Source organism: Choloepus didactylus, chromosome 10 (genome assembly GCF_015220235.1).
Source record: "Choloepus didactylus isolate mChoDid1 chromosome 10, mChoDid1.pri, whole genome shotgun sequence".
NCBI lineage: Eukaryota > Metazoa > Chordata > Mammalia > Pilosa > Megalonychidae > Choloepus > Choloepus didactylus.
The window spans coordinates 102,047,073-102,074,644 of NC_051316.1; the positions used below are offsets into that span (position 1 = coordinate 102,047,073).

At 36.3% G+C, this 27,572-nt stretch overlaps 1 protein-coding gene across 1 annotated transcript in view; it reads left to right on the forward strand.

Moving 5' to 3' along the window:
• The window catches only part of C5 (complement C5), a 131,201-nt gene that overhangs the window by 29,183 nt on the left and 74,446 nt on the right, over positions 1-27,572 (forward strand). Inside the window, exons 9-18 of the mRNA XM_037797345.1 lie at positions 5,967-6,093; positions 8,263-8,378; positions 9,837-10,022; positions 11,297-11,500; positions 15,928-16,137; positions 16,266-16,415; positions 17,538-17,667; positions 18,700-18,762; positions 19,883-20,080; positions 26,114-26,204. Of these exons, the coding sequence (XP_037653273.1) occupies positions 5,967-6,093; positions 8,263-8,378; positions 9,837-10,022; positions 11,297-11,500; positions 15,928-16,137; positions 16,266-16,415; positions 17,538-17,667; positions 18,700-18,762; positions 19,883-20,080; positions 26,114-26,204 (1,475 nt within the window). The remainder of the gene's footprint in view (positions 1-5,966; positions 6,094-8,262; positions 8,379-9,836; positions 10,023-11,296; positions 11,501-15,927; positions 16,138-16,265; positions 16,416-17,537; positions 17,668-18,699; positions 18,763-19,882; positions 20,081-26,113; positions 26,205-27,572) is intronic.

A 27,572-nucleotide genomic window follows, 5' to 3' on the forward strand; every position in this document is an offset into this window, starting at 1 on the left:
TCAGGTCTTTGCAATGCTGTTCCTTTGCCCCCTCCTGCCACTTCTTGCCTGGCTAAGACTTCCCATTCTTTTAAGTCTCAATATGGACACACTATCCCTGGCAAGCTTCCCTGACTCCCCCAAGTTAAACTAGCTGCCCCTGATATACCCCCACAGACCCTGACTGAACCTCTCTTATGTGAGCATCTTTTCACACTTTATGCAGTGTTTTTTTTATTTTTATTGAGATTGTTCAGATACCATACAATTATCCAAAGATCCAAAGTGTACAATCAGTTGCCCCTGATACTCTCATGCAGCTGTGCATCCATCACCACACTTAATTTTTGTTCAATTTTTAGAAACTTTTCATTACTCCAGACAAGAAATAAAGTGAAAGATGAAAAAAGAAAAAAAAAAAAGAAAGAAAAGGAAACTCGAATCCTCCCATATCCCTAACCAACCCCCCTCAATTGTTGATTCATAGTATTGGTATAGTACATTTGTTACTGTTTAAGAAAGAACGTTGAAATACTACTAACTATAGTATATAGTTTGCAATAGGTATGTATTTTTTTCCCTATATGCCCCTCTATTATTAACTTCTAATTGTATTGTCATACATTTGTTCTGTTTCATGGAAGAGATTTCTAATATTTGTACAGTCAATCATCGACATTGCCCACCATAGGGTTCAGTTTTATACATTCCCATCTTTTGACCTCCACCTTTTCTTCTGGTGACATATATGACTCTGAACTTCCCCCTTTCCACCTCATTCACACACCATTCAGCACGGTAGTTATTCTCACATCTTGCTACTGACACCTCTGTTCATTTCCAAACATTTAAGTTCATCCTAGTTGAACACTCTGCTCATACTAAGCAACCATTCTCCATTCTTAAGGCTCGTCCTTTATCTTGGTACCTTATATTTCATGTCTATGAGTTTACATATTATATTTAGTTCCTATCAGTGAGACCCTGCAATATTTGTCCTTATGTGTCTGGCTATTTCACTCAGTATATTGCTCTTGAGGTTTTGTCATCAACACATTTTTTTTTTTAAGATGGTTTTGTTCACACACCATACATTCCATCCTAAGTAAACAATCGATGGTTCTCTGCATGGTCACATATTTATGTGTTCACTACCTTCACCACTATCTATATAAGGGCATCTACATTTCTTCCACAAGGCAGGAGGGAGAGTCAAAGAAGTTAGAGAGGCAAAAGAAAGAGGAAAAAAAATGACAGCTAGGAAGCAGCAAAAGGAAAAATAATCTTAAATCAAAGTAGAGTAAAGAGTCAGACACCACCACCAATGTCAAGTGTCTAACATGCCTCCCCTATCCCCGCCTCTTATCTGTATTTACCTTGGTATATCACCTTTGTTACATTAAAGGAAGCACAGTACAATGATTCTGTTAGTTACAGTCTCTAGTTTACTTTGATTGCATCCCTCCCCCAATGCCTCCCCATTTTGAACACCTTGCAAGGTTGACATTTGCTTGTTCTCCCTCATTAAAGAACATATTTGTACATTTTTTCACAATTGTTGAACACTCTAAATTTCACCAAGTTACACAGTCCCAGTCTTTATCTTTCCTCCTTTCTTCTGGTGCCTCACATGCTCCCAACCTTCCTCTCTCAACCATATTCATAATAATCTTTGTTCAGTGTACTTACATTGCTGTGCTACCATCTCCCAAAATTGTGTTCCAAACCATGCACTCCTGTCTTCTCCTGTCACTCTGTAGTGCTCCCTTTAGTATTTCCTGTAGGGCGGGTGTCTTGTTCACAAAGTCTCTCATTGTCTGTTTGTCAGAAAATATTTTGAGCTCTCCCTCATATTTGAAGGACAGCTTTGCTGGATATAGGATTCTTGGTTGGCAGTTTTTCTCTTTCAGTATCTTAAATATATCACACCACTTCCTTCTTGCCTCCATAATTTCTGCTGAGAGATCTGCACGTTGTCTTATTAAGCTTCTTTTGTATGTGATGCATTGCTTTTCTCTTGCTGCTTTCAGGATTCTCTCTTTGTCTTTGACATTTGATAATCTGATTATTAAGTGTCTTGGCCTTAGGCCTATTCATATCTCTTCTGTTTGGAATATGCTGCGCTTCTTGGATCTGTAATTTTATGTCTTTCATAAGAGATGGGAAATTTTCATTGATTATTTCCTCTATTATTGCTTCTGTCCCTTTTCCCTTCTTTTCTCCTTCTGGGACACCAATGATACGTACATTCTTATACTTTGTTTCATCCTTAAGTTCCCAGAGATGTTGCTCATATTTTTTCATTCTTTTCTCCATCTGCTCCTTTGCTTGTAGGCTTTTAGGTGTTTTGTTCTCCAGTTCCTGAGTGTTTTCTTCTGCCTCTTGAGATCTGCTGTTGTATGTTTCCATTGTGTCTTTTGTCTCTTTTGTTGTGCCTTTCATTTCCATAGATTCTGCTAGTTGTTTTTTTTAACTTTCGATTTCTGCCTTGTGTATGCCCAGTGTTTTCTTTACAGCCTCTATCTCTTTTGCCAAATCTTCTCTAAACTTTTTGAATTGATTTACCATTAGTTGTTTAAATTCCTGTATCTCAGTTGAAGTGTACGTTTGTTCCTTTGACTGGGCCGTAACTTTGTTTTTCTTAGTGCAGGTTGTAGTTTTCTGTTGTCTAGGCATCTGACCTCCTAGGCCACCCCAATCAGGTTTTCCCAGACAAGAACAGGCTCAGGTCACAGAAGGAGGAAATATTCAGTATCCGGTTTCCCTAATGGTTTTTCTTAGAGGATTGACACACCTGTGCTTTTCTGCCTGGCAGGTGCACCTGTAAACCTATCATCACCTGTGTAAGAGGGTGTGGCCTGTGGCTCTCCTCCCCCAGGCTCTGGGGTCTGGTTCCAGTAAGGCAGGCAGTAGAGCTGGGCCTCTCCCTTTCCTCTTGGGAAGCTATGCCCCTCCAGAGAGGTCAGCTGCATATCAGTAAGTTCTTTGTTTCTCTGACTCTGCTGGTCAAAGTGCTTTGATTTTAAGATGGCTGAGGCTTTCTTTACTGCAAAGCACTGTGGGCTGAAAATGGCTGAGGCTTTCTCCACAAAGAGAGAAAGGGACAGAAAGCGCCCAGATTCACCCGTCAGCCAGAGATAGCACCAGATCTCCTGGGCTCCCCGTCCTGAGATAGATATGTCCCCCAACTCTCCCAAGGTCAGTTGTCACCAAAAGCCTCTGTCTGCTTGTTAGGTGTTCGCTGTCTGCATTAAGCAGTTAACATTAAAACCCCAGTTGGAGCTGGGTGAGGTACACTAGCTTGTTTGGAGAGTGCTGCTCTATAGCACCGCAAGGCTTCCATGAGGGAGGGGCTCTCGGCTCTCTGCTCTCAGCACGGGTCTGCAGTTTTTACTTACAGATTTTATGCTGTGATCTTGGGTGTTCCTCCCAATTCACATCGGTGGATGATGAGTGGACAGTCACGTTTGTCTCCCCGCAGTTATTCCAGGTTTTTTACTAGTTTTTTGATCATTTATGAATTGTTCCGGGGGGGACTAACAGTCTTGCACTCCTCTCTATGCCACCATCTTAGCTCCTTTCTATTGCAGTGGTTTTTAACCAGGAATGATTTTGCCCCTTCTCTCCCAGGGGGCATTTGCCAATGTCCAGAGACACTTGTGGTTGTCACAACGAAGAATGGGGGTGCTACTGGCATCTTGTGAGTTGAGGCCAGGATGCTGCTAATCACCCTACAGTGCACAGGACAGCCTCCTGCAACAAAGAATGACCCTGTCAAAATGTCAATAATACTGAGGTTGAGGGACCCTGCTTTATTGTAATAGTTTATTTCCTGATCTATCATTCTCCACACTAAACTCTTTGTGGGTCTGAATCATTTCCATTATACACCCAGAACCGCATGGTTCCTAGAAAATAGTAGGTGCCCTATAAATATTTGTGAATGAATGGATGAGGCACAGGGAAGTTATTTGTCCATGGGAGGGCTAATAATTGCTGGAGCTGTGGTTGAAGACCTGGTCCCTGTTTCCTTGTTCACAGTCTTTTACATTATACCACAGATGATATAGTTCATGTTATTTTGCTCTCTGTTGCATGTTCATGGATAGTGCATCAATTATTTAGGCTTTACTTTTTCAAAATACAATTTGATTTATGAAAGATATAAATTAAATGCTTTTTAATGCAAGACTCCATGCTAGACAGAGATTTAAAGCTAAATAAGACAAAAATCCCTTGCTTCGATCCACTCAATTTTAGAACAAAAATAAGGCAAAAATTGGTTTTACTGTATTAGTTAATGAGTAAATAATTTGACTTAATCCCATATCCTTTTCCCCATTGTGTTTTTAAATTTGTAACCAGTACAAATGAAATATTACAAAACCCAGTAAATTTTCAGTTGAGGGCAGGAGTAAGCTGCAAAGCCTAGAAAGATGGATAATGACTCAGGGATTGGAAGGAGCTGTCTGTCAACTAGTATGGAAAAATCCTGGGACTCATACATACAGGTGGCTCCAAGCCTGCCTCACTCATCACCAAAGGTTACCATTCATTCCTCCTAGCCAGATCTAGGTTATCTCTGGTCTGCCTAATGTGACTAATTTTTTTCAGGTACTTGATCTTGAATCCCTGACTAGATTTTTTATTCCTTGGAGATAGGATCCTGCTTATAACTATGTGACCTCAGGCAAAATATTTAATGGTACTCAGCCCCTAGAGGGGCCCTTCCACTGCTTTGGCTTTATGATTCTATGAAAGGAGATTTGAGGATTCAAGTAGTTATTCAGTTTGTTTAAAGGAAAGTTACATGTTTCCCGTTCTCACATGTCCTTCACACTGCAAGCCAATCTTTGGTGTCTACTTTACCCTTGAAGGCTGCCTGACAATCACCAGAAATAGCAAAAAGAGGTAGGAGAGCTGAGTTCTACCTAGCCAGACTTCTACTTTCACCACAAACACTTTCCACCTCTAAAATCCAATGATTATAATGATTTAGCCTGATTTAAACTTTGGAAGTTTGGAGACGGAAACATAACGTATTACTTAGCACAGCCCTGCACCTCTGTATTGGCTCAGAATTTGATTAAAGGCTTGAGTCTCATTTGATTTCCTTCTTTTAAGAATAAGTTTCCTTTAGGTTCCTTAAATGCTGTAAACCTGCTTTTCAAAATGGAGGTAGATAAGCTTTAGAAATTAAACAAGGAACAGGTATTGACTCTAAATATTGAACTGCTGCTTGTCAAGCATAATTGGTATTATACAGTGAGAGTATGTTTTAACGATTAGGGCAGAAATCTCTATTGTCTTTGATGGCATTTTTCAGCATCTATGGAAATATTCTTAGGGATTCCTGAGTTCCATAAGTATTTGAAGTTCCATAGGTACTTTAACTTTTATACTTTAATTTTAATGATAATCTAAATAGTAGCTAATCTATTGTAAAGACAAAGCCTGTTTACAGGAATAATTCATAATTGAAAGTTTTTTAATAGTGTAAGCTTTCAGTTTCTTAAGTCAGAATTTCTCAGGGACACCTCTGGAAACCCACAGATACATTTTCTGAAATCCAAGTTTCCCCTTCAAATAGAGTCTTTCTGCATTGCTCTTGGCAATAGTAGCAGCCAATTATATCGGATGCACCCTGAGTTAATAAAGGAAACAAGTGAGAGCTTAAGTTTTCAGTTCCAGTGTCAGCTCTGCCCCAAACTTGGTAGGCAAACTTGGATAAGTTACAAAGCAGTTCTGAGCCCAAGTTTTCTTATTGTGAAATGAAAGAATGTTGAACCATATAATGTCCAAGATCCTTCCACCGCTAGAATTCTATAAAAATAAATGAGAAAATAATATTCTGTGCTTAATTGTGGACTCAGTTATTTGCTTTACTGGTGTGATAACCCTTTACTTTGACATATAAAAAGTAGATTTTAATTTTTCCTTGTAAGTTCTTCTCTGAAATAACTTTCCCATTTCCCCATTTTAAAAAGTTGATAAATGGAATTGCTCAAATTACATTTGACACTGAAACGGCAATTAAAGAACTATCATATAATGGTCTAGAAGATTTAAATGACAAATACCTTTATATTGCTGTTACGGCCATAGAGTCTACAGGTAAGATTTTTTTTTTTTTCTAGCCTTCTTTTGGGAAATATTTAGACAGCATATTAAAGATAAAAATAATCTCTAGAGTTCTTTCACATTTTGCTTTCTTTCATAGTGAAATTTATTTTTTATGTCATTAAAACTGGGATTAGAGTAGAACTCTGCTATTCTCTAGTCATTGTATCCCTGTTACCTCAGCTGCAAAAAATGCGGACAAAAACCTGTCCAGTTGATATCCCACGTGGCTGTGCAAGCTGTCTGACTTGAACATCTGGAACCCAATATTCTCACTTGATGAGAATCAAAATCAAAATGAGATAATGTATTTTAAAATTGATAGAGTTTGATAGAGTACTATACAAATGAAACTATTACTATTACAGTTTAGTCTCCTTATCTGTATAATGAAAGAGTTGAACTATATGCTTCCTAATGCCCTTTTCAGTTATAATATGCAGGGATTCTATTTAAAACTGGAGATAATAATAATATATTTCTAAAATGGATATAATAATACTATATACCTCATAAAGTTATGATGAGGATCAAAGAGTCAATACATGCAAAGTCCATAAAATAGTAACTCACATAATAAGTGCCATGTAACTGTTAGTGGCTGCTCTTCTGCCTGCTCTTTATCTCCTCCTTCTTGCCTCTGTCTTCCTCCTCTCCCTCCCCCTCTTCCTCCGTCTTTACCACAGAAGTCCCCCTACTACTTTCTTTTTTTTTCCCATCTGCTTCTTTCTTAACATTCTCAACATCTTGTCTAGTTTTTTCAATACCACTCCAGTGGTTTTTAATAGTGACCAATTATTACTCCAAGCTCACTAAAATTGTCTTACTTCTGGTATGCCTTGATTATTACTATTCTTTGTATTTTCAGTTTTATGTTGAACCTCTAACTGACTTTGAGCAAATAGTTTAGCCACAATGAGCCCTAGTATTTTACAATTGTAAAATGAAAGTTAGACCAGATGATCCCTTAGGTCCCTTCCAGATCTTTGATTTTGTGCTTCTATGGAAACAGAATGAAGAATTGGGGTAATTATCCAGTTATTGAGCACTTTGTATACTTCAGATGTTCAACAAATGTTAGAGAATAATGGTGGCTTTATCCTCCTTGCCCTGGCTATTGCTTTTGACATTAGTTTAATAAAGTCAAAATGTCAATCTCTTACTTTTACTTTTTTCCTCAATTTCAAATAAATTCAGCTTAAGCAATATGCAAAGAATGCTGCTTAGCTTGCAGACTTACAAACATGAATGATGTATAGTCCCAGCTTTCAAGTGACTTTTAAGCATTAGACAAACAAAGAACTCTGTTAGGAAAAAGAATTCAAACATTCTCTAAGCAAAGCACTTAATGCTATTGACCTTCAGAAGAAGGAGAACTCCCAGATGGTTGTCAAGCAACCAAGAAAGGTGTCATTAAGAAAAGGAAATTTGAGATTTGTTTTGAAAGATCAGTAGGGTTTTGAGGCAGGATGGTGTACAGTGTGAAGCAGGGGACCCTCCGTAGAGGAACATACCAAGGCTGGAAAGTGAAGGTTGAGCTTTGAGAATAACAGGTTAATCAAGTTTGGCTGAAGTTTAGGATGTATTGGGGGATATTAGGGATGTGATATTGGGGAGGAGTCTGGGGATACTAGAGTTTTGAATGTGATTCTTCATAGTTTGAGCTTAATTTTTAGCTGGAGAGCAACACTGTTATGCTCTTGCCAGCGTACTCTCGTGGTTCTCTCTACCACCAGATCTCCTTTTCTGTTTTCTTTTATGCTTTTTTATGTTTGCCTGTGCTCTGAAGGTTAATGCCCTGCAAGGCTCAGTCTCTGGCCTACGTGTTCCCTATCTCCTCAATCCCTTGTACTCATTCAACTAAAACTAAGGCCACTTGAATCCCTTCTCAGTCCAGTCCTGTAGCTCCACTCCCACATGGGTCATCTCCACATGTTAGCCTGTCCCTAAGACTGAGGAAATGCATGAGACCTAAACTCTTTCTCTCACTGCCCCTCTGAACCAAGAACCATGTTCTACTTGTTACTGGTACACGAGTGAAGGAATGAAGGAAGGGAGTGAGTGAATGAATAAATCTGTGGAGACATATACAGACAAAATAGAAACTCACCCAGATCATTACACTCCTAAAAAATGTCAACAAGATGCTTGTCATTTCCTTAGGTGGATTTTCTGAAGAGGCAGAAATACCTGGCATCAAATATGTCCTCTCTCCCTACCAACTGAATTTGGTTGCTACTCCTCTCTTCTTGAAACCTGGGATTCCATATTCTGTCAAGGTAAAAGAGAAGAAAACCTACTGAATATGATTATATTTTTCTGTGTATAGAAACCATGGGGGTGGCAAAGGGAGAAGGGTGCTGGGCAGACAACTTAACTGTAAAACCTGCTCCTCCTGTGGATACAATCAGGGGTGGGAAAACTGCAGGCCAGCTTTGGCCTTGGCAGTGATTTCAACCCAGGCAAGTGCCAGTATTTAGTAAGACAGTCTTCATTAGGCACACTCTAAATAATCGTTGTATTAAGTCATATGTAAATAAAACCCCATTGTAGTTCAAAATTACTAACATTTAAAATTATTTTGTGGCAAGTTCTTCAAAAGCCTTACAGGAGATATTATTCTTTAAAAATAGATACCTCTTCTCACCATTTTTTTCTGTGCATCTATCAGGATGTATTTCTGTGTTTTTCACTCTGTCTCTGTATTCTTTTTTAGCATAACTCAGTCTATTCTCTTGTCTCTCTGTGTTGCTCTCCATCCCTTCCATTTTGAATTTCTCTGTCCCCAACTATCTTTTCTCTGTTTGGTTTTGGTTTTGGTTTTGTTTTGTTTTGTTTTTTTGCTTCTTCCTTCCTCCTCCACTTTTTCTTTTTTAAACGCTGATGATATGAAGTTGAAACATTCATTTGCTTTTTTTATTGTATTTATTCAATGGAAATTTTGTTCCTGTCCTTAATTTAGAAAGCTAGAGCAGAACATATAGGACATAATACTATTTTTTATTCTTTGAAAATGTTTTGCTTTTAAAAATCAACTTTAGCATAATTAAAATTTGTTACTTTTTATTTACTCTGGGTTACTGGCTTTTAAGAGAAGATTTCCCAAGGTAAAAGTAAGCTTTGGACATGCTTGTAGCTTCTTTCCACACACATGTACACACATGTGTACATACATACATATATAAATATATCAAATATAATACTATTATATAGAATATATTTATATTATATATTTTTATAACACAAAAGTAAAATACTATCAAATTTATCTTTGTGGAAATTATACGTGACCATATTCATGGCAGTGAGAGGCAGAGGTTAAGAAAAAAGGATGTATTCATTGTTTCTCATATCTAAGAGAAGCATTTCCAAAAGTGATTGCCTCATTGTCTCCTTTATCCAGTACTGAACCAATTGAAGAAATACAGAAGTTAGGTAGCAGAAGACATTTTCCCATCTACTTCTGGGTGGACTTAATAGAATGATATATATATATATATATATATATATATATATATATATATTCTGAGTATACTTGATATAAAAGGAAATCCATTCAAGATTGATTTAACTAAATAGGATTGAACTTTTCTATAAGTAGAGGACGTGCTTCTCTTTACTGAATTAAACATGATTAACTTACACTTGGGTGGGTAAGGGAAATTATTTCAGAATTGTCTATGCTTTAAAAGAAGCGATAAGCTGTTAAAATGGATTTGGACTGTTCTGACAAACAGGTGCAGGTTAAAGATACTCTTGACCAAATAGTGGGAGGCATCCCAGTAACCTTGAATGCAAAAGCAGTTGATACACAACAAGAGACATCTGACTTGGAGCCAAAGAAAAGTGTTACACATTCCAGTGATGGAGTAGCTTCATTTGTGGTCAATCTCCCATCTGGTGTGACAGCACTGGAGTTTCATGTAAGCCGAATTCTCCTGTTATATTCTCTAGGACAACATGTACTACTGACTGTGTGTTTTGGCTAATGTGCAGAACAGATGCGGAAGATTTTATACACGAGTCCTGCGAAGAGTTCTTCAATTTTGCATCTCCCCAAAATGAGCACAGAAGACAATCTGTTAATCCACTTAATGGTCATTGAGGAAGATAGATGTATCAATTTTTTATTTGGGAATTAATTATTTTGTTTCATCACATAAGACTATATTAGAAACTGGAGAGTTCAGAATAGGTATAACGGTGGAAGTCAGTGGTAGCAGTTAGCAGTATCCTCTTCCCCCAATTCTTCCCCCCACCATTTGTCTGTCTTCAGGACCACAAAAGGGTAAAATGTTGAAGACTCCCTTTTTCTAGTTGCATGAACCACTCTACCTTAGTGCTCAGCAAGTAATATTTCAGTTCCCAATTGCAATTAAAATATGAGTAAGTTAATAACACAGCACATGTCAACTGCAGCATGCACACTTTTGCTATCATCTGTTGACACTTTCTAAGTGCTAGGAATTATGCTAAGAGCTTTATATAGAGCACATTTAGTATTCATTTAATTGCCTCTATGAGCTAGAGAATATTATCTTTGCCATTTTGAGGCTGAGGGAATGGAAGCTTCTAATCTCTCTTGTGGTTTAACAGGTTATTCAGAATTAAGTGTTAGCGCTGAGATGCAAACCAGTGCACATGTGACCCCAGAGGGTGAGCCATTAATCCCTCTGCCTGAAGGTGGATCTTACTGCCATGGCATCATTTCTGCCCCACCCCACGTGTGTATGCACTTCTCTGTGCACCACTTCATGGTGAAACTCGTGCAAATAGTCTCAGAGAAGTTTTTCCACAACTCCAACTCCTACCTTCCCAGTTTTCAAATGGTGCTTTCTCCCCAACACTTTTCACCTTTCCTGCCCCCAATTCCTGCCATCCCATTCCACGGGAATAGGAGTCTCCAACATGCTATGACATTTCTGGAATGGTGCCAATATTTGTTCCAAGAACATCTTTCTCTCTTCATTTTACCAGACTTGCCCACTGTAGCACATAATCCCATCATTATCATCTATAGCCTTTGTTGAATTACTTGAATTATTCCATTGGCATAATGGAGTGTTTTTTCTTTTCTTTAACATTAGGTATTGTGAAATTTAGAAATCTATAAAGCAAAGAAGGGAATTTAAGAGATTTGTTCTATAGAAAGCAATACATTAGAGTCACACGTCTTTTTGAAATTTTCCCTTTACAGGTTGAAACCGATGACCCAGATCTTCCAGAAGAAAATCAGGCCAGCAAAGATTACCGAGCAATAGCATACTCATCTCTCAGCCAAAGTTACCTTTATATTGACTGGACTGCAAACTATAAAGCTTTGCTTGTGGGAGAACATCTGAATGTAATTGTCACCCCCAAAAGTCCATATATTGACAAAATCACTCACTATAATTACTTGGTAAGTACAATAAAGACAGATTTACATATGTCTATTGACAGCTTTTTCCTTTTCTTTTAGAGAAGTGTTAAAATGATCCCTTCCACTTGTGTTTACAAGCAATTTTTTTTGATTAGAGAAGTTTTGATTTACAGAAAAATTATGCATAAGTACAGAATTCCCATAGACTCCCCCTAACACACACAGTTTTCCCTATTATTAATATTTTGCATTACCTTTGTATGATGAAATGATATTATAATTATGCTATTAACTATAGTCCATAGTTTATATTAAGGTTCACTGTATGTGTTGTATAGTTCTATGGCTTTAAAAAATTTTTATTCTGGTAGCATATATACAAACTGAATTTTCCTCTTTTAACCACATTCCAATATACAATTCAATGGTGTTAATTGCATTCACAATGTTGTACTACCATCACCACCATCCATTACCAAAACTTCCATCACCCCAAACAGAAACACTATAGCAATTAAGCATTCACTTCTCATTTTCTACCCCCACCTCAGTCCCTGGTAACCAGTATTCTGGTTTCTGACTAAATTTGCAAGTGCTAATTGTTTCATATAAATGAAATTACACAATATTTGTCCTCACAAAGCACTTTTAAGAACATAATCTTATCTGATAATCAGTTTTTTTAAAAGTCTTTGATGTAGGGCACAATTTTTGTGACCATTGCACAGATGAGGAAACTGAGGGGAGGGAAGGGAAGTTCAAAGATTTGCTGTGGTCACTCAGCTCATAAGGGGAAGGTTTTGATTTGAATTGAAGACCTCCAACTCCTGATCTGATACTCCTTTCACCAAAGAGAGCCTGCCTGTCTACTCCATAGAGAGGGACTGTTTAAATTCTTATGGTCAAGTCCCAGACCAGTATGTTGCCTCTGCTCTATTTCATGGCCAAAGATCACACGAGTAGTTCAACTACCTGCAGTCATTGGCATAACAGAGGAGCGGGGAGAAATCCTGCTCTTAAGAGTTGCAACATATCATGCCTGTTCCAAACCCACAGTTCAGCAACAGCCCCGCTGCATCACTTACATTAAACAGGAGATGGATCAGTCAAGCCTGCTAGTGAAATCTGAGAAAGAATACTGAAAAAAATGTTAAAAGCTTCCTGACAGTTTCCAAAGAAATGGAATGAGTTGTTCCAGTGGCCGGGTCAAATTGGTGGTGATGGCTTTTTTCAACATTTTTGGGGAAGAAATTGAAAAATAAGTAAGAACTGTAGAAAAATTTTGACTGATAAAGAATTAGGGGAAATATACCAAAACCATGTATGCAGCCCAGCCATTTAAACACATTTTAAAGGATCTTTGAGACCATTTTGGTTCCATGTGATTTGTGATTTTTTTTAACTTTAAGCATCCAATTTTTTTTTTTAAAGAAGTAAAAATTTCCACAGAGCTGTTTATTTTTTTTATTCTCTCTGATTCCATTTATTATTTTTTTATTTTTTTTATTAAATTCAGTTTTATTGAAATACATTCACACACCATGCAATCATCCATGATATACAATCCACTGTCCACAGTATGATAACATAGTTATGCATTCATCACCACAATCTATCTCTGAACATTTTCCTTACATCAGAAAGAACCAGAACAAGAATAAAAAATAAAAGTGAAAAAAGAACACCCAAATCATCCCCCCATCCCACCCCATTTGTCCTTTAGTTTTTTTTTTTGTTTTTTTATCTTCATTTTATTGAGATATATTCACATACCACGCAGTCATACAAAACAAATCATACTTTCAATTGTTTACAGTACCATTACATAGTTGTACATTCATCACCTAAATCAATCCCTGACACCTTCATTAGCACACATACAAAAATAACAAGAATAATAATTAGAGTGAAAAAGAGCAATTGAAGTAAAAAAGAACACTGGGTACCTTTGTCTGTTTGTTTCCTTCCCCTATTTTTCTACTCATCCATCCATAAACTAGACAAAGTGGAGTGTGGTCCTTATGGCTTTCCCAATCCCATTGTCACCCCTCATAAGCTACATTTTTATACAACTGTCTTCAAGATTCATGGGTTCTGGGTTGTAGTTTGATAGTTTCAGGTATCCACCACCAGCTACCCCAATTCTTTGGAACCTAAAAAGGGTTGTCTAAAGTGTGCGTAAGAGTGCCCACCAGAGTGACCTCTCGGCTCCTTTTGGAATCTCTCTGCCACTGAAGCTTATTTCATTTCCTTTCACATCCCCCTTTTGGTCAAGAAGATGTTCTCCGTCCCACGATGCCAGGTCTACATTCCTCCCCGGGAGTCATATTCCACGTTGCCAGGGAGATTCACTCCCCTGGGTGTCTGATCCCATGTAGGGGGGAGGGCAGTGATTTCACCTTTCAAGTTGGCTTAGCCAGAGAGAGAGGGCCACATCTGATTAAGCATCCAATTTAAACCCAACCCCTGGCTTGAAAACTTAATCTCCAAATAAGATGCACTCCCCTTATTCATCATTTTTAATCAATGAAACAAAGGAGGTTTTAGTGAAAGTGTGATTTTTTAGACAGATTTAGGTTAGAATTTATCTCTCTTAATTTCTTAGTCATGTGATTTTGAAGTAAAATTATTATGACTCAGTGTTTTTTTATTTAACTTTTTTTAATGCAAGTTTATTGAGATATATTCACACACCATATAATCCATCCAAAGTATACAATGAATGGCTCACAGTATCATATATATAGTTGTACATTCATCACCACAATCAATTTTAGAACATTTTCATTACTCCAAAATAAGAAATAAAAAGGAAAAAGAAAACTCATAGCATACCATACCCCTTATCCCCTCCTATTATTATTATTATTTTTTGCTTTGTTTTATTACTCATCTACCCATACATTGGTTAAAGGGAGTGTCACACACGGTCACACAATAAAAGCTATGTGGTTATACAATCATTATCAAGGATCAAGGCTATTGGATTACAGTTCAACAATTTCGTGTATTCTCTTCTGGCCACTCCAATACACCAGAAACCAAAAAGAAATATCTATACATTGAGTCAGTGGTCACAATCATTTGTTAAATCCTAATTTCTCAGTTACACCTCCTCCCTCTCATTTGATCATTCTCTCAATCTCCAGAGATATCTGGGCAATGACCAATTTAACTTCTGGAAAGAGGTGTTGACCTTATGGGGTAGAGGAATGAAACTGGTCAATGTTCTTGGAGAGAACGGTACTTCTGGGTTTTAGGGTTTATCTGATATAAGAACAATCTGGAGGCCTTAAGCTTCTGAGAAAATAAACTTACTAAGAAAAATTTTTATAAAGTCTTAGATAAAGCTCAGGGAATTCTTTAGGGTTTTCAGGAATACTGTTGGTTGGGAGTTGGCATACTGTGGCAATTTGCAATATCTAGCAGAAGTTTGCGTAAGAATAACCTCCAGAATGATCTCTCAACTCTATTCGAAATCTCTTAGCCGCTGAAACTTTATTTTCTTTCATTTCTTTTCCCCTTTTGGACAAGTAGGCATTCTCAATCCCATGATGCTGGGGCCAGGCTCATCCCTAGGAGTCATGTCTCACGTTGCCAGGGAGACTTACACCCCTGGGAACCATGTCCCATGTAGGGGGCAGGGTAGTGAGTTTATTTGCAGAGTTGGCTGAAAGAGAGAGGCACATCTGAGCAACAAAAGAGGTTCTCTGGGGGTGAATCATAGGCATAATCAAGCAGGCTTAGCTTCACCATTGCAGAAATAAGTTTCACAAGGGAAAGCCTCAAGATGGAGGGTTTGGCTTATTAAATTGGGAGTCCCTAATGCTTGAGAGAATATCAGGAATTCCCCAGGTGGGGAAGTTTAGCAATTCCACCTTTCCCCCGTTCCATCAAGGGCACTTTGCAAATACTTTTTAATTTTCTGCACAAAATACTCTGGAATGTATTAGTGTATTACATTAAACTGTACAGAATAACAAGGTCTCATTCCTTATTCTAGGTTCCATGTAATTGTGTTGTTTAAATAAATTGACCAGGCAGGTTAAATTAGATAACGTGCTACAGAAAATTTTAATTTTGGACAAAATAAACATCTCTTCCTTTGGTCTCACACAGAAGTTGAGGTTTTAAAATATCTTTGCCCTGTATTCTGATTTACCTTAGTCCTAACCATACCTCTAATTGAAGTCTGATCTCTTTTTCAACTTCTGTAACAGTTGCTATATGGGATACTTAGTTCTTGAGTCTCAGTTTCTTCAGCTGCAGAATGGGGGTAATATTCTTATCTCATAGGTTTGTTGTGTCATTTAAAGGAGTTAAATACAAAAATTCCTGAACACATAGTAGGCCCATAAATGTTAGCTCACTTTTTCTTTAACGTAATTTCTGCCTAGCTCCAAGCTCCATTCTGAGACACAGACTTTGTTCCTGTAGTTATTGTTGTTGCCGCTGTTTGTTTTTAGATTTTATCCAAGGGCAAAATCGTACACTTTGGTACAAGGGAGAAACTTCCAGATTTATCTTTTCAAAGTATAAACATTCCCGTGACACAGAACATGGTTCCTTCAGCCCGTCTCCTGGTGTATTACATCGTCACAGGAGAGCAGACAGCAGAATTAGTGTCTGATTCAGTCTGGTTAAATATCGAAGAAAAGTGTGGCAACCAGCTCCAGGTAAGTCACAAATTATAAATCACAACCTTATTTTCTTCTGAATGAAGGAAGCTGTAAACACAGCTGCCTCTAAAAAGTTTTGTCTCATATAAATGATCTTTTCTTTCCTTTATCAAATGATCTTTTAGGTTCACCTATCTCCAATTAAAAAAGCGTATTCTCCAGGCCAACCTGCATCTCTTAATATGGAGACTGAGTCAAGTTCGTGGGTAGCCTTATCAGCAGTGGACAGTGCTATATATGGCATCCAAAGAACAACCAGAAGACCCATGGAAAGAGTTAAGTAGTGCAAAGCTGTGGTTACTGGCACGTGGTGTGGCTCAATGCGGTACTTCTCAAAGTAGGGCCACCAGGGTAGGTTGTGGGGGAAGAATTAAGAGAAGACTAGGCCTGTTTTTCTACGATCTACTCAAAACAGTGGTTCTTAGGAGGTAAGCCACCCCCACATTAGTCTCCAAAGTACACGTTGACCCTTTCTTGTTTTTCCAAGTGGAGACCCAAGGATTTAAAAATATATGGCCACGACAGCAATTACATTCGTGGGACAAAAGCGACATCAATTAGGAGGGCTTAGGAATTATTCTTATTATTGGCTTTATAGTCGCAGCACAAGACAAGGCTGGTTAAGACAACCTCTTGGTTTTCTTCTTCTCCTTCTACTTCTTCTTGTTCTTCTTGTTCTCCTCCTCCTTCTTCTCCTCCTCCCCCTCCTCCTCCTCCTCCTTCTTCTTCTTCATTTACTTTCATTAAAATCTGTGGGACAAAATAACTTGAAAGTGGTTCAATTCCTTTAAATTCCCATTTATTTCCACTATGCTCATCTACTATTTTCTAGACTTGAAGTTATTGGACAAGAAAAAGAAAATTGAGAAATTGTGAAGTTAAAAACATTAAGAAAGGAAAGAGCATTCAGGGGTCAAAATTAAAACTGGGATAAGCCCCCAAAACAAGTTCTCACCCACTTAGAATCTAGATCTCTTCAAAATACAAGAGGCTATGCTATTTTTAGCAACATAAAATTAATTTATTTATTAATTCACTCGTTCATACAGTCACGAATTTGTTTTTTGGGTTTTTTTTTTTTTTTTTACATTGTATTTATTGCCTTGTGCATTCTAAAAACCATGGGTCAGTTTCTGAGACTCTCCTCATCAAAGCTATTTGCTTAAGATTTAGATCTTGATTTAACATTGAGTAGGTATGTATTTATAAATACAAAAGGACAAACTAAAAGAATCAAATTAGAAAAACTGGGAAATTGGGGTTTTGCTCATTTGATAAATGAGTGGCCTGTGTATTTAACAAAATTGTTATAACCATGGGAATATCTAGGACCTTTAGGTCTTTGGAGAAATTATTGATACATGTGAATAAGCTCAAACCGCTGCCTCTCTGGACAGGTGTTTCAAGCTTTGGAGAAGAGTGACCTGGGCTGTGGGGCAGGTGGTGGCCTCAACAATGCTGACGTATTCCACCTGGCAGGACTCACCTTCCTCACCAACGCGAATGCAGATGACTCCCAAGATAATGGTAAAACATTCAGGCTTAACAAAAAAGGATTCTTGGTTTATTTAAAAATTTTACTACTAAAATTTACATTGATAATTTGCCACCCAGACACCATTTTTGCCCCTACTCCATGCCATTCTCCATACTGATCTCAGAATGACAGGACTACATTACTTTCCTGTATAAAATGTTTTACTGGCTTTCAAGATAAAGTACAAATTTTTTAGTGTAGTGCTCAAAGCTTTCCATAACCTTCCCCCGACTCTTTTCAGTTTTATCTGCCACCCTACTCTACCTTACCTTATGTTCAAGCTATATAGAACAGTAGTACTTGGATGGCACTATACTATTTTCTGCCTTTGGGCCTTTACTCATCAAGACTGCTTTTGCCTTTATTAGCCTGGAAAAGCTCGTGTAAAAATCATTTCTTCTGTGAAGACTCTTCCCCATAAAAAATTGATAAATCCCTCCTTTATAGGGAAGGTATCGTAGGAAGCATATCCTTTTACAAGTGATATCATAGTAGTGTATCATTGCACATTCTTACACTTATTTACTTGCTTGTCACACCCACTGCCCTGTGATTTCTTTAAGGGCACAGACCACATCTTAGTCATCTTCTTTCTATGGTTTTAAAGTTGTTCATAATTATATTTGGTATTATGATGTCCATATTTACATTTTTAATAATATGTCACAAAGAGGAAACAATAAAAATAGCATATCCAACTAAAACTTTGCTCACTCTAAATGCTTAAGTACTTCTCTGTAATCAGTGGATCAGAGAGGTTGCAGGACTCAAAACCAAACTCAGGTAGAATGAGTCAAACTAGATGAACTAGGTGGTGAGCTCCACTCAGGTAAAAGAAGTCATCCTCAAATGTGCAGTGTGCAATGCTTAGTCAAAGCTGGCTCTCAATATTTGTTGAATGAATGACATAAATATTTAAAATACTTAAATAACTTTGTGGACTTTTTTTAGATTTTTCTCTCCCTTTTTAAACCCTTTTTTTCCTTCTTCTTGGTGTTTATCTTTTTGTGTGTGTGTAACAGATAAACCTTGTAAAGAAATTCTCAGGCCGAGAAGAATGCTGAAACAGAAAATAGAGGAAGAAGGTAATCAAAAAGTTTCATGTGATTGTAGCATTCAGGAGCTGGAGAAAATTAAACATTAGATGATTCCCCATAATTCAAATAGAATGGATAAAAAGGAAGATATATACAGATCTCTAGCTTATCTCTCTCAGAAAGATTAACCCAAATAAATCCAGAAGCTCATTTGTCATAGCCTTAATCTGAGGAAAATAGTCTTCATTATTTCTATCTCTAAAATTTGGAAGATTAACTTTTATTTATCACAAATATTTCCCCTCTAGAAACTTCATCTGGCAGTTAAAATCATATGCTTCCATTTTGTTCTAACAAAATCCATGATTTGATTAACTTTAGGATATAACCAGAAATCGATTTCTTCTATGTCATATATTAACAGTTAATTGCATTTGGGATTAGTCTCGGGAAAATAAATTCATTTTTTTTATTTTCATATATATATACACACACTTTTTTGGAAAATAAATTTAGTGGGAATTATTTTTAAATAACTATTTAATTGGTAATATGATAATTGGTCATTTTACAGTAGAAAGAACACTGAACTGGGAGTCAGGGACCTGAGTTCAAATAATAATCATATTCATAGTATGATAATTGTTCCTTTATTTGTAGATGAGTTATTTTAATTCCAACATATCTAAGTATTAATGACATGAAAAAGGAGACATTGATTAATTTGAGAACATGCAATGAATGATGATGCCACTAGTTAAGGGCCCACAAACCACATCATATAAGAAATATTTGAAAAAATTGGATATTTAGCTTTAAGAAAGAAATGCTTGTATAGTCATGATAGCCATCTTCAAATATTTGAAGGTTTTCAGATATTTAACTTATACTACCCAAATAGCGCTAAACCAACAGTGCAATTTCAAGAGTTAGCATTTGACTTAGTTGCAGGAAGTCCTTTATTTAGCCATTTGTTGTGCAATGGAATGGATTTCCCAGTGAGGTCACATTCTCCCCATTCCTAAAGCAGCTCCAAGAGGAGGCTGGTCAATCAACTAGACAAGGCTTTGGTGGGAGGGGAAGCATGTGTCAGAAGTAACCAGGTATCCCTTAAGATCCCTTCTAACCCTATGTATGATCGAGAGCACTTGTATTATTACCATTTCAGCTGCTAAATACAAACATCAAGTATTGAAGAAATGTTGTTATGATGGAGCCTTTCGTAACGATGACGAAACTTGTGAGCAGCGAGCTGCACGAATTACTATAGGCCCCAGATGCATTACAATTTTCAAGGAATGTTGTACCATCGCAAACGAGATCCGTGCTGAAAACTCTCATAAAAATATGCAATTGGGAAGGCTACGTAAGTTTGTTATTTTCTATCAGATTTCTCTCCAATATGGGGAATTTTGTGGACTTGTATGCTGCCAAGAAAGGCAATTTTCATGCTCTATTTAAAAATCGAAAGCAGAAAAGATAATTTGTAAAAGTTCATAAGAAAAACTTGTTATGTTTGGAAATTAAAGAGGTACGGTACAGAGCAGAGTGCACTATTCCAGAGTCACGAACCAGGGAAAGCTTTAGTGCAAACTCCTCCTGTAAACTTGAATGATTATTTATCCACTTTGGGCCTCAATCTTTTCATTGTTCAAGCATGAAGCTTGGACCACATGATGTGCAATATGTCTTTGAGTTCTCAAATTCTATAATTCTGTGATATACAACCATAAAAAAATCCACTTATAGTTACATTGACTAAACGTATCATAATATCTGTAAATCTAGCATGAGGTTAAGTATACTTATATGAAAATTGAAATCTTATTTCTGTTTCACCGCAAATTATGTTTTCAGAATTTATAGAACTCTCATTATTGTTTTCAGAACTTTTAGGACTTCCCTTTCATACGTATAGTCTTTAACAAAACAAAATAAAACAAAACCAGAATGATAACTCCTGGTTTATAATCTTGTTTTGCTTAACAGTGTATTTTAAACATCATCCTTCTCAGTGAATATATTTCTACAAACATAATTTTTATGGCTATTTACCAAAACCGTGTTACTAGATATTTAGGCTGTTTTCAAATCTTTGCTTATTGTAAGCAGCACTTAATGAACAACCTAATACAAACATATACACATTTGAAATACATTTATTTTTAATTAATAGACTGTTTTTAAAGTAGTTTTAGATTTACAGAAAAATTGTATGTTTAGTACAGCATTCCCATATACTCTCTGCCCCTGCAACACATATCCTGCTTCCCCTGTTATTAACATCTTGCATTATTGTGGTACATTTGTTACAATTAATGAATAAATATCAATATGCTATTTTTACTGAAGTCCACAGTTTACATTAGAGGTCACTCTTTAAGTTGTACACTCCTATGGGTTTTGACAATGCACAATGTCATGTATCCACTATTATGGTATCATACAGAATAGTATCACTGCCCTATGCTCCACCTATTCATTCCTCTCTCCCTCCTCTCATACCTCTGGCAACCGCTGATCTTTTTACTGTCTATAGTTTCACCTTTTCCAAAATGTCACCTGGTAGGAATCATACAGTACATGTAGCCTTTTCAGATTGGCTTCATTCACTTAACAATCTGCATTTAAGGTTTTTCCATGTCTTTTTATGGCTTAATAGCTCATTTCTTTTTAAGACTAAATAATATTCCATTGTATGAATCTACCACAATTTGTTTATCCATTCACCTTTTGCAGGATGTCTTGGTTGCTTCCAGTTTGGGGAAATTGTGAGTAAAGCTGCTATAAACATCCCTGTGCAGGTTTTTTTCATGGGTAAATACCTAAGAGCGTGATTGCTGGATCAAACTATATGCCTGTGCTTAGCTTTTTAAGAAACTGCCAAACTGTCTTCCAAAATGGCTATACCGTTTTTCACTAGCAATGAATGAAAATTCCTCTTCTCCACATCCTTGACAGCATTTGGTGGTGTCAGTGTTTTGGGTTTTGTGTACTTGTATCTCATTGTTTTAATCTGCAATTTGTTAATGACATATCATGTCGAGCATCTTTTCAAAGATTATTTGCTATCTATATATTTGTTTGGGTGAGGTGACAATTCAGATTCTTTGCCCATTTTTTGATTGGGTAGTTTGGTTTTTTATTGTTGCATTTTAAGCATTCTTTGTATATTTTGGATACAAGTCATTTATCAGATATCTGTTTTACAAATATTTTCTCCCAGTCTATGGCTTATCTTTTTCATTCTCTTAACTACCATCTTTCACAGAACAGAAGTTTTTAATTTTAATGAAGTTCAACTTATCAAAATTTTTTCTTTTGTGGATCATGCTTTTGGTGTTGTGACTAAAAAGTCATTGCCAAACCCAAGATCACCTAGGTGTTCTCCTGTTATCTTCTAGAAATTTTTGAGTTTTGCATTTTACACTTAGGTCTATTTTGAGTTAATTTTTGTAAAAGGCGTAAGGTCTGAATCTAGATTCATTTTTGTTCATGTGTATGTCCAGCTGTTCCAGCACCATTTGTTGAGACGACTATCTTTTCTCCATTGAATTGTCTTTGCTCCTTTGTCAAAGATCAGTTGACTGCATTAGTGTGGATCTATTTCTGGACTCTATTCTGTTTCATTGATCTAAATGTAATCATTTCCATTTGCTGAGAGTTGTTATTTTTTAATCATGAAGCGTGTTGAGTTTTGTCAAATGCTTTTTATGCATCTGTTGATGTTAATTTTGTTTTAGTTTGTTAATATAATGAATTACATCCATTCATTGTTGAATGTTAAATCGATCTTGCATTCCTGGGATGAACCTTACCCTAACCTTTTTACATATTCCTGCATTTGATTTGCTAAAGTTTTGTTTAGGATTTTTGTGTCTATGTTCATGAGATATTTGGTCTACAGTTTTCTTTCCCTACCATGTCCTTGTCTGGTTTTGGTATACAGTAAAGCTAGACTCATAAAGTGAGTTAGGAAGTGTCCCCTCCTCTGCTATTTTCTGGAAATAATTGTGTAAAGTTGAAATTACTTTTTTTTTCTTAAATATTTGAAAGAATTCACCAATAGAGCTATCTGTGCCTGGAGTTCTCTTTGTGAAAAAGCTTTTAACTACAAATTCAGTTTCTTTAACAGATATAGGACTATAGGAGTTATTTATTTTTAATTGAGTGAGCTTTGGTTGTTTGTGTATTTCAAAGAATTTGCCTATTTCATCTAATTTGTTGAATTTATTGCCATAAAGTAGTTCATAATATTCCGTTATTATTCTTTTATTATCTGTACAGTCTGTAGTAGTGATCCCTCTTTCATTCCTGATATGGTAATTTGGGTCTTCTCTTTTTTCCTGATCAGTCTGTCCAGAGGTTTATTAATTTTATTGCTCTTTTCATAGAACCAGTATTTGGTTTCATTGATTTCCTATTTTTTATTTCCTTGACTTTTGTTCCCATCTTATTTCCTTCCTTCTGCTAATTTTAGGCTTAATTTGCTCTCCTTTTTCTGTTTTCTTAATGCAAAAGCTTTGGTCATCTATTTGAAACTTCTTTTCTAATATAAGTAATGCTGTAAATTTCAACTAAGCAATGCTTTCACTACATCACACATTTTGGTATGCTGTATTTTCATTTTTATTCTGTTCAAAATATCTTCTAATTTGTCTTTGATTTCTTCTTTGAACCATGGGTAATTTTGAAGGGTATTTTTAGCCTCCAAACACTTGCAGATTTTCCAGACATCTCATCAATTTCTAGTTTAATTCCATTGCAATCAGAGAACATACTTTAAGAATTATATTATGGTCCAGAATATGGTTTATTTTATGAAGTAAGTATTTCATGTGCCCTTGAAAATAGCATGTATGCTGCTGTTGTGGGGTGGAGTGTCCCATAAACAAAAGTTAGGTCAAGTTGGTTGGTAGTGTTGTTCAAGTCTTCTATATCTACTTATTTTCTGTCTACTTGTTCCACCAATTACTGAGAAAAGAGTGTTGAAATATTTGACTGTAATTGTGGATTTGTCTATTTCTCATTTCAGTTCTATCACTTTTTGCTTTATCTACTCTGAAGTTCTGGAGTTGGGTTCATATACATTTAGGATTTTTTGTTGTTGCAATTTTATTGAGATATATTCACACACCATACAAACCATCCAAAGTATACAATCAATGACTCACAGTATCATCACATAGTTGTGCATACATCACCATGATCAATTTTAGAACATTTTCATTACTCCAGAAAAGAAATAAGAATAAAAAATAAAACCCAAATCCTCCCATAACCGTTATCCTCTGCCCATTATTGACCCATAGTATTGGTGTGATACATTTGTTACTGTTGATAAAAGAATATTAAAATATTACTGTTAAGTCTAGTCCATAGTTTGCAATAGGTGCATTTTCTCCATATACCCCTGTAATATTAACTCCTTGTAATAGAGTTGTTCATCTGTTCTAGTTCATGAAAGAACTTTTTAATATTTTTTTATATTTGTACAATTAACCACAGATGTTGTCCACCACAAGATGCACTGTGTTATACATTCCCATGTTTTAACCTCCAACTTTCCTTCTGGTGACATACATGACTCCAAACTTCCCCTTTCTGTCACATTCATATACCATTCAGTACTATTAATTATTTTCACAATAATGTGCTACCGTCACCTCTATCCATTTCCAAACATTTAAGTTCAATCTAAATATTCTGCCCATCTTAAGCAACTGCTCCCCATTTTATAGCTTGGTTACCTATATTCTGTATTTTAAATCTATGAGTTTACATATTTTAATTAGTTCATAGGTTTGCAGAGAAATCATGCAAAAATATAGCGTTCCCATACACTACCCTATTATTAACACCTTGCATTAGTGTGGTATATTGTTACAATTCATGAAAGAACATTTTTAAAACTCCATTATTAACTATAGTCCATTGTTTACAATAGGATTCACTGTTTGTGTTGTACATCCTATGTTGTTGGTTTTTAAAACATTCTTATTCTAGTAACATATATAAACCATTTTGGTCTCTTTTATATCTTTCATTTCATGTCACAGTCACATTTTCCTCTATCTGCTTGACCAAATGGAGTATATTTCTAACAGCTGTTTTAGTCTCTTTCTCTGTTAGGTTCGTCATCTCTGTCATTTTGGGTTTGTGTCCATTGACTGATTTTTCTCATGGTTATGAGATGTCTGATAATTTCTCCTTGGTTGTTGGATATTATGAATATTGTGTTGTTAGTTGTATTTTGTTGTTTCCTTTAAATAGCATTGGATTCTGTCCTAGTGCACAGTTATTTGGAATTAGTTGGATCCTTCTGAACCTTGTTTTTAAAGTTTGTTAGTCTAATAAATTAGATTTGGAGCTAATTTATCCCCGCCACTAAGGCAATGCCATTCTGAGGAGTCTCCCCAAATGCCCCTTGTATTAAGAGAACTTTCCTGTTTGGCTCATAAGAATATGAACTATTCTCATCCATGTCTGTTCTCTGGAAATTGTTTTGCCTACTTCTTTCTGGGGGTTCTTCTCCTAGCCTTGGGTGATTGCCTCTTAGATATGTCCAGTTCAGTACTCAGCCAAAGGCTCAATGAATTCCTTCTGCAATCTCAAGAACTCTTTCTATACAGCTCCCTCCTCCCTGTACTCTGCCCCTCATTCTAGACATTTTTGTTTCCCCAAATTCCTATCTCTGTTGCCTCAATTCTGCAAGATCACCAGGCACTGCTTGGGTTCCCCTCCCTTCTCTGAGGCCTGTAAATTGCCTCCAGGCAGTACGCAGGGACATTTTTAGAGTTTTGCCTAATTTGTCTTCCTTCTCTCAGGGATCACAGTCCTGTGCTACTTATGTTCTAATGTCTGAAAAATGTTTGATATATTGTGCCTGTTCTCCTAGTTTGTTAAGGAAGAAGGATAAATATTATCCTTATTAGTCCATCTTGAACAGAAGCAGAATTTCTGCCCATTTTTATTAAAGTAAATGTAAATAAATTTCTGAGTTAAGGCAGCGAATCACATAAAATAACCCTACTAAGGCAGCGAATCACATAAAATAACCCTACTTTATAATGTAAACACAATTACTGTAATTATAAAATGCAAATGGATTTATACACTGACTGGTAGCTTGAATAATCTCAGGAAAACTAAACATTTAACAATTTAAGAAACAAATCATTAAAAATATTTTTATGCTTTATTTGTTTTCTTTGTCAATGCCATTAGTGGAGAAATCTTAAGGTCTTTATTGTTCTATTTTTGATATCAATAAACAAAACATTTTATTGAGCATTCAGAAAATACTTAAGTTTAGATTAATAGCCATATTTTAAAGTTTGGCTATCAGTAGACTTTCTGTTGTTTCTCCATAACTAAATATGCTTTTTTTTTTTTTCAGACATAAAAACTCTGTTACCAGTAACCAAGACAGAAATTCGGAGCTATTTTCCAGAAAGCTGGTTATGGGAAGTTCATCATGTTTCCAAAAGGTATAATATTTCTTTGCATTCCTCTAAAAAATGTGGAAAATGCAAATATTATGGCCAAAAATGTGGAAACTACCCATCTACCAATAGTTTCTGTACTTTGCTCTAGTAATTAGCTGCAGGGCAGGATTAACTATTGTTAAAGAAGAGTAGTATTCCATCTTACTTCATTTCATTTCAATAAGCATTTACTAAATGCAACTATGTGCCATATGCTATATTAATCATCTATTTTCTTCCTAAAATGTCTGTACTAAAAAAAACAACATTGATTTTTGTTTTGTTTTGCCCATTTTCTTTTGTTTTTGTTTTTGTTTTCCTCCAGGTTGATTCAATTTTATTGAGATACATTCACATACCATACAATCATCCAAAGTGTACAATCAGTGGTTCACAGTACCATTATATAGTTGTGCATTCATCACCATAGTTAATTTTTGAACATGAATTTCTGAACTTTATTTTGTTTCATTTTGCTTCCCCCTTTTTGTCAAGAAGACTTTCTCAATCCCATGATGCCAGGTCCAGGCTCATCCCTGGGAGTCATGTCCCATATTGCCAGGGAGATTTACACCCCTGAGAGTCATAGCCCATATAGGGGGAGGGCAATGAATTTAACAGCAGAGTTGTCTTAGAGATTAAGGCCACATTTGAGCAACAAAAGAGATTCTCTGGGGGTGACTCTTAGGCACAGTTATAAGTAGGCTTAGCCTCTCCTTTGCAACAATAAACTTCATAAGGGGAAGGCCCAAGATCGAGGCTTGGCCTTTTAAATTAATAGTGCCAATGCTTGTGAGAATATCAGTAATTCCTCAGGTGGGGAAGTTTAATATTTCCACATTTTTCCCCAGTCCCTCAAGGAGGCTTTGCAAATACCTTTTTATTCTCTGCCCAAATTACTCTGGGATGTATCAGGGCTTCACACTAACCTGTACAAACCAACAAGATCTCACTCCCTATTCAAAGTTCCATGTAATTATGGTGTTTGAATAAACTAACCACACAAGTTAAATTATATAGTGTGCTACAGAAAACTACGTATTTTGCACCCAATAAACATCCCTTCCTTTAGTCTCACACAGAAGTTGAGGTTTTAAAACACCGTCAATATTATCCTTTACCCTTTAGTTTGACTTACCTTAGTCCTAACCAAGTCAACTTCGTTCACATCTCTAATTGAAGTCTGATCTCTTTTTCAGCCTCTTTAACATTTTCTGTATGGGGTAATGCTGACATTCATAGCTGCTGAACTCTGGCTCTGAGTCTCAGGTGTCATATCACACAGATACCCAAAGTTCTAGGGACTGACCAGATGATACACAAGAACTCAGCATCTCAGAATTTAGAGATAATCCTTACAACCCAGGAATA